The sequence below is a fragment of the Mauremys reevesii genome, linkage group 16 (genome assembly GCF_016161935.1).
Source record: "Mauremys reevesii isolate NIE-2019 linkage group 16, ASM1616193v1, whole genome shotgun sequence".
NCBI classification, from domain to species: Eukaryota; Metazoa; Chordata; order Testudines; family Geoemydidae; genus Mauremys; species Mauremys reevesii.
In genome coordinates this window covers 5051637-5063806 of record NC_052638.1, presented here as the reverse complement: position 1 = coordinate 5063806, position 12170 = coordinate 5051637, and the positions used below count along the sequence as shown (strand labels likewise).

The following is a 12170-nucleotide window of genomic DNA, read 5'->3' as shown; positions in this document are numbered from 1 at the left end:
TTCACTCACCTAAGCCAGAACAAAACTCGCTCTACCTGCCAGCTCAGCGTGGTGTCTGAAAATCAGGCTGCTCTGCCTGCCCCATACGTAGGGTCCTGCCAAATTCACAGCCGTGAAAAACGCATCGTGGACCATGAAATCTGCTCTCCCCCTGGGAAATCTGGTCTTCTGTGTGCGTTTATCCTATACTATACAGATCTCACGGGGGAGACCAGCGTTTCTCAATTGGGGGTCCTGACTCAAAAGGGAGTTGCAGGGGGTCGCAAGGTTATTTGGGGGGGGTATTGCCACCCTTACTTCTGTGCTGCCGTCAGAGCCGGGCGGCCGCAGAGCGGCGGCTGTTGGGTGCCACCTTCAGAGCTGGCGCCAGGCTAACAGCTGCTGCTCTTTGGCTGCCCAGCTCTGTAGGCAGCACCCGTCAGCAGCAGCACAGAAGTAAGGGTAGCAGTACCCCCCCAACAATAACCTTGTGATCTCCCCCCAACTCCTTCTTGGGTCAGGACTCCTACGGTTACAACCCCGTGACATTTTAGATTATAAATTGCTGAAATCATGAAATTTATTCCTTCGGCTGTGAAATTGACCAAACTGGACCGTGAATTGGGTCGGGCCCTACCCGTACAGAGCTGGCCGAGAACGGTGCTGGAGCCGGAATGCAGCAGCTGCTGCAGGAGGCAGGAATTGTTCCAGCTCCAGCTTTGCTGCAGTCTCGCTGCCCCAGTGGAATTGTATCGATCCTTCCGTTAGGACGTTGCTCCAGAAACCAGCTCCTGACGCTGACAAACTCCACGATTGCTGCCCTGTCTCTAATGGCCCATCCTCAGGGAAGCTCACGGAGAATGTTCTCCAGGCCGGCCTGTGCATCCCCCGTGATGGCTCGATCAGGGATCCATGCTCACTCGTGTCACGTGCCAGCAGCCTCTGGCGCTGCTTGTTTGGGGGGCCTGTGGATCACAGTCAGAACCGTCCCTCGCTGTTCATTATCTGAGCACTGCCCTGTCCTGCGCACAAAATGAGCCAGCTGCACGGGAAGTGGTCATGTCATTGACGCCTGTATCGCCAGGCAGCAGCACTGGGGGCTAATGGGAGGCTGCGCAGGAGCCTGTAATTAGGGCGTTTCCTGTCGTGTGTGTGTGTGTGTGTGTGTGTAATAGAACATATATGGGGTTAGTCACGTTCCATCTGTCTGTGTCTTGGGGACAGTTTCAACCTGGAAAGGATGCTCGCTCCTGAGGCCGCAAGCCAGGCCCGAAACGCGTGCAGCCTGGGCTTCTCCTGCAACCGGCTCCTTGTCCAATTCCTGCTTCACTGCTGCCACGTAGAGGTGAAATGCAGCTTGGACTATGGGTGATGTGGCACAGTGCAGCAAGGGGCTCTGGGTGGCGGAAAAGAGCAAAATCACAAGAGAAACGTGACTCTGCTGTGGGGAAGAGCCAGTGAGTTCCTATATTAATAGCGTTCATGGCCATTAGATCAGCCTGATCGCTGGTGTATCACAGGCCATTACATTGCACCCAGATAGCCCTGTATGAAACCCAGCAACTTGACTTTGATGAGATCTTCCTGAAAGGCATCCAGCCTTGAGTTGAAGGTATCAAGAGATGGAGAACCCACTGCTACCAGCTAGTCACCCTGACTGGGAACAATTTGTGCCTAATTTCTGTCTGGCTTCAGCTTCCAGCCAGTGGTTCTCATTCAATCTTTGTCCTCTTGACAAAGTACCAGGGATGTTCTACAGCATCACACGAGAGCTCATTTTTCAGTCACTGCTTTCTAGGGCGCAGTCTCCCATCTGCCTTCCTTGCAGTCCTGGCCCTCAGTGTATAACTGGGGTTACAGCTACAGCTAAGGGCTGGCGGCTCAGCTCCCGAAACGCCAGGCGATGTTCAGAGGCGGCTGTGGGTGTTTAGCGTGGGCCTGGCTGTGGGCCTGAGCGGCACGGGGGAGGTGGGCTGGCTCGGGACAGTGCAGTTCTGAACCCTGCAGGACCGTAGCTGGGATTTATTTTTTAAAGAAATAGTCTAAGAGAAGAGGAGACAGACCTCCTCGACGAAGGCAGCCCCGAGGCTGGAGGCTGAGCAGCGGGGGAGGGAATGGAAAGGGTTCCTTGATGGATTACTAAGCACATACCCAGCGTACCCAGCTGGAGCAGGATTGCAGTTTCCAATTGCTGCCCTGTGCATCTAACCAATCCAGCTGCTCTGTGCAAATGACCTGGAGGTCACGAGACGGTTGCTCTCTCTGCAGGATGAACCAGGCCCCCACCGTGGGGTTTGAAGCCGACGTCGGGGGCAGGACCACCCATCACTTCATGTACCCAGAGAGTGCCAAGAACCTGCCTGCCAACGTCAGCTTCGTGCTGGTGCCCTTCAAAGCCCTGGACCTGCTGTGGATCACGAGTGCCCTGTCAACCGGGCAGATCAGATTGTGAGTAGCCAGCGAGGCTGCGGGAAGAAACCCCCCTCCTGCCTGGCCTTTGGCCAGCGAGCTCCGAGACGCTGTGTGCCAGGCCCTCTGGTGCCACCCGGGGGACACCGAACCTGTCCCCATTGGCTGCTGGCTCCCAGGGCAGCGCTGGGAATGAACAGAAGCCACCATCTTCTGATGGCTTCTGCTCCGAGTCCGATCCTGCACCACCGAAAGCCAGTAGTGAACGGTGCCATTGGTTCCTTGGGCAAAGGATCAGGCCCTAAATAAGCCTCTCGTTCAGCTCCCTGTGGTATTCAGGAGTGCCCAGGGCACTCCCCGAGCGGCAGCCCCTTGAGGTGGGGAAGGGGACTTGCTAGTAGGACGTAGTGCTGGGGAAACTGGTCGGGCTCTGCTCCGTGCTCGGATCTGCGGGGCAAGTCGCGTTCGCCAGAGCTGAACTCTCCTGGAAGGCAAGAGGCCGGAGTGGGCGAGAGCCGGTGGTTTGACTGGGAGCCAGACTGGCGTGGAGAGAATTACAGCATCTGCCTGCTTAATTTGGGGCAGCAGGCCACTGGGCAGTGGAAATGTGCGGTCCCTAAGCCAGACCCTTTAACGCCTACGGTGCGAAGGGGGCCCTAGGGAGACTCTGAGCAGCTCTTCTTCCACCCACGGGCTTGTCGCTCCCCGTCCAGCTTGTTTAATGCTGAGCCAAGCGTGCGCCTGCGAGTGTTGCAGTGATCCCCGCCTGCCACCCCCTGCAGATGCCCGCACGGGCTGGTAACTCGCCCACACAGTGAATTGGAGCCATTCCTAATGCAGGGAGGGAAGGCAGGGATCACTTGCAGAGCCGCCCACTGCTGCCCTCCAGGGGAAAGGTGTGGTACTGCCTGAGGTACCTAAGTATTCGGAAGGGCACCTCCTTCTAACACCACGATCCCATAATACTGGAATGAGAAGCCATTGCCAAGGTGACTGGAAGGTAAATGCAGGGAAAGTAAAAGGAAATGGGGCGTAATCTCTCTGGGCCTCTGTTTCCCCATCTCTAAAGAGGGGTCTGTCTGTCTGTCTCCCCCCAGCAGGACCCAGCTACTGGGCAGGGAGGGAGGAGTGCATTGGCAGTTCCCCCTCACCACCCTTGGCAGGCCTGGATCCGTGTTTCAAAGGCCCCGATTCATGAGGGTACTTAAGCATGTACATAACCTTAAGCACCTGAGCATTGCTCCTGCTGTCAGTGGGACCAGGCTGCAGTACCCTCCTGAATCGGGCCACAAGTGAGTGACCTCTCCTGTTAGTTGTGCCCTGCCTTGTGTGTACCCTCTCATGATAACGCCTTGTGGAGTGCTGTGCGCCTTGGAGATAACCTGCCTCTCTGCTATTCCAGCACGTATGCGCCTGTGAAGCCCTTCCTTCGCGTGGACAAGGAGAAGGTAAGGCTGGCTCCAGGCTCCCTCTCCTAGGCCTGTCCTGACTGTAGGAGGGCTACAGAACACCCTGCTCAGCATCCGCTGGCTAGAGAAACCCCCACTCCTGGTCCCCTCTGGAGCATTTCCCTTAACTCTGCCTTGGCTCTTCGGCACTGAGAACGTGGGCAACCGTTCCAGCCCTGGCTGGAAAATGAACGTCTTTGTCCAACAGCTTCATCCCTAGCACAGACAAGGCTGTGGGGGCTCTGGGGTAGCTAGAAGCCGGTGAACGTTGCTGTATCTTCACGATGAGGAGTACCATGAACTTCTCAGACTCTTCACTTCTCGTGGTTCAGGGGTTGCCTTCTTCCAAAGGTTGCACCATGTTCTGCTGATCCCACAGCTGATCTTGCATTCGGTTGTGTCCCCGTGAGAGGGGTGGCCTGGAGCTGGTCAGCCCTGGGAGAGTGCACCAGATTCCTGCAGAACCAAGCAATGTGGGACTGACTTTGCAATGCCCAAATTAGAAGAATGTTTCTAACCATTAGAGGAGGGAGGTTCTAGACCAGCCTACACTCCTGAGCTATTTGTGCATGTGCTTCTCCCCTCCCTGTGTTGAGTTTTGGGGAGCAGTTACACAGCCTGACCTCTGGACCTCGGCTTTCTTCCAGGTGCAGATCTACAACCCAGCCTTCTTCAAATACATTCACGACAGGTGGACCGAGCACCACGGGCGATACCCCTCCACGGGGATGCTAGTGCTGTTCTTCGCGCTTCACGTTTGTGATGAGGTGGGTTCAGGAATGGTTGGTAAGGCCGCCAGGTCAGAGCCAGAGATCCGGGGTTCCATGTGACGTGCCCTCCCCTGCACTCGCCTCCTCACCGTGCTGACAAGAGACAAACCGTCCAGCAGGGCACTGGCCAGTAACACTCAGTACCGGCTGTGTGAAGCTGGCAAGGACTATGCCCAGCGTTCCTGCACGGGAGCCCAGCATTGCCAAAGTCTGCCCACAGTTGCCAATGGTGACTGTCTCCTAGACAGCGGTTTCTGCTATCGTCTATCCATTTCGTGCTGAAATGGCCTGAAAAAGCCAATCCTGCATCAGACTTGCAGGCTTCCTTCCTCTGGGAAAAGCGTCGGCTCGCTCTGGGAGTGGTGGTGGTTTGCCAGGAGTGGTGGCTGGGCTGGGCTGGGCTAAGGGTTCTGCTTTGTGCTTTGGACCCGGGTAGCTTCTTCCCGGGGTTTATCTGAAGCCCACTGTGCTGCCTGGTACCTTTCCCCAGCCAGCCCTTAGAAGCTCTTCGTTCAGGCGAAATACAGCCCCAAACGGTCGTCTTTCCGAGATCCCAAATGAGATGGGGCCATTGTGATCATCTAGACCGACCTCCTGCATGACCCAGGCCAGAAACCTTCCGCCCCGCCCCCCGTGTTACGTAACACACTGGTGCCCATAGACTGTGACCCAATCTTAAAAGAGAGCGAGAGACCTTAATTCCAGCCCATGCCACTGACACTCCTCCCCAAACTACAGCATGAGGCTGTGCTCTTGGCCTGCCTAGCACATCCGGGGTTGTGGGCTCAACTTCTGTCCGTCCGATGGACTGCACAGATCTCAGTGTGACGACTCCTAATGCCTGGGTCCAGACTGGTGCGCAGAAAGGGTTCCCTGAGCAGATTGCTGTAACGTACCATGTTACACCAGCGTGCGGGATTTCCCAGGCTGGATCAGGCACCAGCCCAGCATGCTGGGCCCAGCCTTGGCTAATGCCTGATGTGTCAGAGGCAGGCAGAAAAACCCACAATGCACCTTCCTGCCCCAAAGCAGCTTCTCTGCCTGCCAAGCTCTGATGCTCTTGATGTAATTGCTATTCCCCCTCTCTGGCTGCAGGTGAATGTCTTTGGATTCGGGGCAGACAGCCGGGGCAACTGGCACCATTACTGGGAGAACAATCGCTACGCAGGGGAGTTCCGGAAGACTGGGGTGCACGATGCGGACTTTGAGGCGCACATAATTGACATGCTGGCGAAAACCAGCAAGATCGAAGTTTACCGCGGCAACTGACGCTCTGGGCTCTGTCCTCTAGCTTTCATTTCAGAATCAGGTTTCAAGAGACGGGATAGCTGTCGCTGGCCTCGCTGTGACAGATCCCCAACCAATCACAATGAGCTACAGGGTTCGGTCTGTGACCCCACCTGACCAGTGGCCAAGCGGGGGTACTTGGTTCAGCCGGTCAATCATGTTTAGAAAGAAAAGGAAACTTCTTTTGGTTTAAAGGTTTCGGATGAAAAGGATTTACAAAGAAAACCGGCCCCTGGTTATGTTGGGGGCTTCCAGCCCGGTTCTCCTCATGGTCAAACCAAATGCTGCTCTTTTTTTTTAAACCAATCATAATTTCAGAACAAAGCCCAACCAATCGTGGCCGCAGGCCGAAGGCAAAGCTGCATGTTTCGACCAGTCTCCCAGTGCAATGACACTAGCCTGTGACCCTATGGAATGGGGTGGTTTTCACACGAGCCGCCCCATTCTGAGCCCCAGCCGGAACGGTTTGGAACAAGCCTGGAAACACCCAGGTGAATGTCTCCTTTTTTTAACGTTCTTTGAGACCGGCAATCGTTCGCCCAGAGGAGGCTCCAGTGTCTCTTTGTTTTGTACAATCTGGTTCAAAGTACTGAACGGACAATCAGTTCCTTGGGTGTGGGCACAATCAGTTTGAGTGGGGAAGTTCCAGCTTGGCAAAGGGAGGGGATGGGGGAGTAGAGGAAGGGGTGTGGGGCGGTTAATGGCTTTTTGACAGCCAGCTGGGTCCAAACGATTAGGAATGGAGCCTGCTGAGAAGAGTTCTTGCTGAGCAGCGGATTTTAAAGCCATTGGAAACATCAAGAGGGAGAAGCAGCATCTGGGTGCTTCTGATGTAGGGTCTTGGCAACCGGGAAGCTTCTGAGACTGACCAGTGGTTAAAGCTGGTTGGGAGCTAGTCTCAATAAGTGGGAGGAACGGAGAGGAGGGGAACCTCCCTTTAACGCCTGGTGTCTGCCTCTTTACTCCCGTGAGAAGGGGCAGTGTCTTGCTCTGGGACTGACTGATAGGGCCGAATGAAGAGAAGCCAGGCCAAAGGCAGCGAAGAAATCTGAAGAACCTGTGGCTTAGACCCTTTCCCCTCTCCATCCCAATCCCACCTGGGTTTAGAGAGGAAAGGGGGAATTCTCTACTCTAGAACCACAGCCTACCTCCCCACACCCGTCCCTCCCCCACAAATGTTGCCTCCATGATCTCTTCCACCAGAGCATGTTCTTGCAACAAGCTGTCCTTGTAAGAGCCTTGGCAAGTTCTGATGACAGGGAAGCGGTGGCCCGCAGCTGGGTACGGTCCTGCTTTTCCAGGTTCATTGTAAATTTCCCCGCTCGTCCTCGCATCGGAATGGAGCTGCGGTAGCAACTAGCCATTTAGCTGGAAGTTGCCAGGGTGTGGCGAAGGGACTGTCCTAGCAGATAGACAGCGGATCTCATTGCTGATGTTAAGAGCAGAGACTCTCCTCTCTAGATGGCTGCTTCTCAGCATTGCTGATGCTAATTTGCCCCTGCAAAGAGACAGCGGGGGCAGCTAGTGAGAGTTGGCCGGTGGACATCAAAGGAAGACTTGAAAGGAGAGAGGTGGGGAGCAGGGAGCATGAATTTGTAGAGACCTTGCCAGAGAGGCACCCGCTGAAAGCTCTGTGAATCAAGGCAGGGGGCCGTCCTTGATGGAGATCCCAACGTTAGTGCTTGGGCTGGGGGTGCTTCTGCACACTAGAGAGAGGAAAACATGGATTTCCTTTCTGTTACTAGATGGAAGAGCAAATTGTAGAACACTTAGAAGGTGGGTGGATGAAGTGTGTTTAAAAATGAAAAACCAAATCTAGACGGCTCAAACCCTGAAGTGCTTGGCCCGTTTTTAATCATGAAGGACCTCTAGGATTTGACTCATCCATGGGCAGGAGTCTGAGTTAAGGGTAACAGGAAAGGCTTCTGTGAAATCTTATAACCACTGGAAGGAGTATCTCATGTCCGCTGACTTTCACAGGCTCCCTTTTGCAAGCCGAGATCTTTCTGCATACCCTTCACTCTTCTCACCCAGTAGGGATGTCCTGCCCTTCCTGTGCACTCATTTTAGCTTGGACTGGAGCCCAACCTAAGCCAGTCGCTGCTTTGCACTGGGAACTCTTGTCTCTTCTGCCTTTGTGAGGTTTAAGGCTACAGACACGGTCAAGTGAGAGCTCCTGGCCTAGCAGTAGGATGCAAAGAGAGTGAAATAACCTCATCCAACTACAGAGGAGGCTTCCCTGTTTGTTTGGGGGGATTGGTCCAAACGGGGGTGTGTTCCATTAGGGAGCAAAGCCTGCAGCTATGAAATGTTCTCACAGGTATTAGCCAAATCGAAGGAGAACGGTTCCTTGGTTGGTTGGGTTTTTCAGGTCGGTATCTGATGGACTAAATAAAATGCAATCATGCCAAACAGTATTGAATGGAATAATTTATTCCGGTTTGTATCATAGTTGGATTGTGTGATATTGGGAGACAGGGCCCAGAGTGGCCAGATCTCCTTTTTGCAATAGTTATTTAAAGAAATTAGGACGGGGAAAGGGGGTTCTTTTTGTATCTGTGACGTTTCTGGATGGCAATCTCTGCCGTTGTGAGGGTTCTTCTGCAGTTGTGACATGTATGTCCTTGGACCAGCCAAAGGGCTGGCCCTTGTTTTCAGTCTACAGGGCTCTGAAGACGTGAGGTGGGTGAAGGTCTGAGGCTGTTTTTTAAAACGCTTGTGATGTCATGCGATCACATGACCTGCCTGCCGAGCAGTCATTTTGGATAATCCAGGACAAAAGAAGTAACTCCACAGTAGTGACCCTCTGAGGCTTGTACTAGTGTATTGGAAACCAAGATCCCGCAAGTCATTGCATGCTGGGGCGTTGGAGAGGGCAGTGAAACCTGTGTTCTTTCTGCACCGCTCTCGTCTTGGGAACCAGGGCCGGGAGAAGTGGTTCAGTGCAAGCCCAGTCTCAGCCATCTTTAGAAATAAAAAACAAACCATGAGCACCAGAGAGTGCCTTGAATCACATACTGTCTGTCACACTGGCCTCCACCCACTGACCCTGCAGTGTCTGGGGCTCATGAACCATGCCAGGATGTCGATGTCGTCTGCTTTTAGTGGCAGTCTTGCCTGCTTCCTTCCTTGTTTCCATGCCGCCATGGTAAAAACCAATCCGAGCGAGGTGCTGGGGTTAGCTGAAAAATGCCCCGCGTGGGGAGAGCAGAGAGGCTGCAGGACACGGCCTTTTCTGGAGCTGCTGCTGCACTTCCATCCCCGCTGCTGCTCTTGGTGCTGGCTGGTGCAACGGGATGGGAGAAGCACCTGGTTAAAAATCTAGTTGCTGTCTTTGGAAGGGCTGGCTGATGGGCAGAGGCGGGACTGGCTTGACAATCAGGGAGTGACAGGAGCCACCCAACCAACAACTGGGATGTTCCCATGTGGTCTCGTGTCTTGGTGCCCTGCAAAGCGCACTCCCCACAGTTGGGTGGGCATTGCCCAGCTGGAGGAGGAGGGGTGATTCCATTTTTCAGTTAGTTCACCCTGCTGCAAGGACTTGCTAACATTTCTTTCCTTAGCAGACTGGCCAACAAACACCTGCATGAGCATGCTGCAACTCACCCCCACGGCAATGGGAATGTGGGGTGCGTTGTCTACAAATACCACTGTACTGTACAGAGAGGAAACTACACAGAGGCTATGGGCAAGGTGCACTGGAGCAGAGATGGAGAGGAGACGAGCAGAACCAGCTTGGACTCAAACTGGGGCAGTCTCAGCTATCTCCATCACCATCAAAACCGCTCAGAAATAGCTCTGCACTCAGTCAGGGCTGCCCAAGGATCAGGGCAGCCCTGACGTGCGGGGAGCTGCAGAGAGCAAGTTTGTCAATTCGTGGCTGGTCCAGGATGGTTCAGTCTTGAGGAACTTTGACAGACAACCCAAGGTTCCAGTTCTGCATAGATCCCTTCTGCACATGCTCAGGCTCATGCAGCTGAGTAGCTCCAGTCGAGTCAGTGGGGCTATTCACATGCGTCTCTGGTGGACTGGGGCCCACAATGCTCCCACCAACGGGAGAAATGGAGGGTTCCTCTGTGGTGCACCCATGGGCCCCGTGGTATCCTACTGAATTTACAGTCATCTGCCGGATGCCTTGCACTGCCGGGCCCTTTGTGAAGGTGACTCATGGTCCAGCCCTGGCTTCGCCCACCCGTCCGATAAACCAGTCTGCAGAGCAGCTTGGCAGCCTTCGCCATAGCCTCTGTGTACTTTGCTACTTCTACACACGATGGTCTTAACACTATTTTTTTGTTAATAAAAGGATTAATCTGAAGCGTTCTGTTGTAAGCAGCCTGCACAGCTGTGCCTGCTCTCCCCTGCCCTTTGGTTTCAGTATTATGCGCACTTTTACTGTATTGGAGGGGTTTGTTTTCTTTCATGTGCCACAGTTGGAAAAATGGGGTTTATTTTACGTTGTACAAAATAAAATCTGTATCTGTTCCTTCTCCTGGTGTGTGTGTACCTTAGGCCTCTGGTGTGGGATGGTATTTCAGCTGGAGATGAGCAGTGGCTGGAAGTCACTACAGTCTAATGAGGAAAGATGGTCAGATTGGCCAAAGCTCTGATTTCACGCTAGCCTCCTCTGGTCCATCTGCTGGGTAGGGCCTGAGAACAGGGCCGGCTTTAGGAACTGCAGGGCCCGAGTCGAATACTCGGCGGCAGTCCAGGTGGTCTTTGGCGCTTCGGCGGGGGGTCCTTCACTCGCTCCAGGTCTTCCGCGGCACTGAAGGACCCACCGCCGAAGTGCAGCCGAAGACCCAGAGCGAGTGAATGACCCTCTGCTGCCGAAGTGCTGCCGAAGACCCGGACCGCCACCTGGTGAGTAAAAAAAATTTAAAAATTAAAAAGGCGCCTAAGGCACGGGGCCCGATTCAGAGGAATCGTCCGAAAGCCGGCCCTGCCTGAGAACCCTGCCTGCCTATACAAAGCGTTACATACGTTAATTGCTACCCAGTATACAGTCTCACAAGTTCTTGTTGCACTCACTTAAATCATCCTGTCATAACACCGGCTAGGTCGGCTATTCCAATTCTTGTAATAAACATACGCTACTTCAGCAATACAGAGTGTGAGGAAATACTTCTAGAGCTCTGTTCTAATTTAGTTTGGGATTAGATTCCTTTTGAAATGATTACTGCACATTTAATGAATAACACAAATTCAACAGTTTTCTTTCGATAATCTGGTTTCTTTTTGTAAGGCAAAGTGTGCTGATAACGTCAGTAACACATGCTATTCAGACTGGAAATAACTTTCCATAGGACCCAGGGAATTATTCCTGGCCAAATTCTAATTTCTCTCTCTTGCAAAATCCTTTCTGCATTTTCAGGTTTTGTCTGTTCTAGGAAATGTTAGCAAAAAACGTCCCCGCAGTTGCTATCCCAGGTCTCGCTGTACAGAAATTTGATTTCTCTGCATGGGCTGGGGATTGAGCCCTGGCTTCAGGGTGGGAGATTCTAATTCTCATAACAATTGGAGAAACACAGGGCCCGTCTGACTCTGCAGTTATTCCCATGTCCGAGATCCTTTTGATCTCCTTATGAGTTTGCTCCTACGTTTTCCCAGTTGTCCGGTGGGCTCTGCTGAGTGCAGGTTGCGATCCCGCAGTATCCAGCTATGGACCATTTCATGAGGCAGACCCTGGCCTGCTGGAAAATACCTGCCGCTGCCTTCGCAGCACAGCCAGAATGTCTGCTTGTCAGTGAGGGTTAACTCTTCGCATCCCTCAGTGCTCCATGGTGAGGTGTCATCGTGGCATTCGGCTCCCAAGGCAAGGGGCTGTGAGAATCCTACCCTCAAGGCCAGCGCTTCACTAGGCGACCCTAGGCGGTTGCCTAGGGTGGCAGGATTTGGGGGGGGGCGGCATTTTGCTGTCAGCGGAAATTCGGCGGCGGGGTCCTTCCGCTCTGGCGGAAATTCAGCAGCGGGTCCTTCACTCGGCCCGGGAGCCACCACCGAAGTGCCCCCAAGACACGGAGCGGAAGGATCCCCGCCACCGAATGCTCAGAGGAGCAGCGCTGCTGCCTAGGGCGGCAAACACCCTGGTGCCGCTCCTGCCTCCCCTGCACAGCAGATCATGGTTACAAAGGCTTCGCAGCTGTGATACGCTTTGAACCTGTTTCTATCACAGTCTGAGGCGCAGCCCTGGTGCGGGGCCTTTGTATGCTGAAGATAACGTCATGAACCCTTCCTCCCACCTCCGAAGGGCCCTCCCCTGCGTTCTGCCTTTTGAACT

At 53.9% G+C, this 12170-nt stretch overlaps 1 protein-coding gene across 4 annotated transcripts in view; it reads left to right on the top strand.

The window, feature by feature from the left end:
* ST3GAL2 (ST3 beta-galactoside alpha-2,3-sialyltransferase 2) overlaps positions 1–10380 on the top strand; it is an 86319-nt gene extending 75939 nt beyond the window's left edge. For 3 of the 4 annotated variants that reach the window (XM_039503222.1, XM_039503223.1, XM_039503225.1), the window contains 4 exons: positions 2248–2427; positions 3791–3836; positions 4484–4603; positions 5702–8307. In XM_039503222.1, the coding sequence (XP_039359156.1) occupies positions 2248–2427; positions 3791–3836; positions 4484–4603; positions 5702–5875 (520 nt within the window). In that variant the 3' untranslated portion in view covers positions 5876–8307. Of the gene's footprint in view, positions 1–2247; positions 2428–3790; positions 3837–4483; positions 4604–5701; positions 8308–9459 lie in introns of those variants that run through there. The other variant, XR_005588896.1, reaches the window with a different exon arrangement.
* Positions 10381–12170: the final 1790 nt, after the last annotated feature.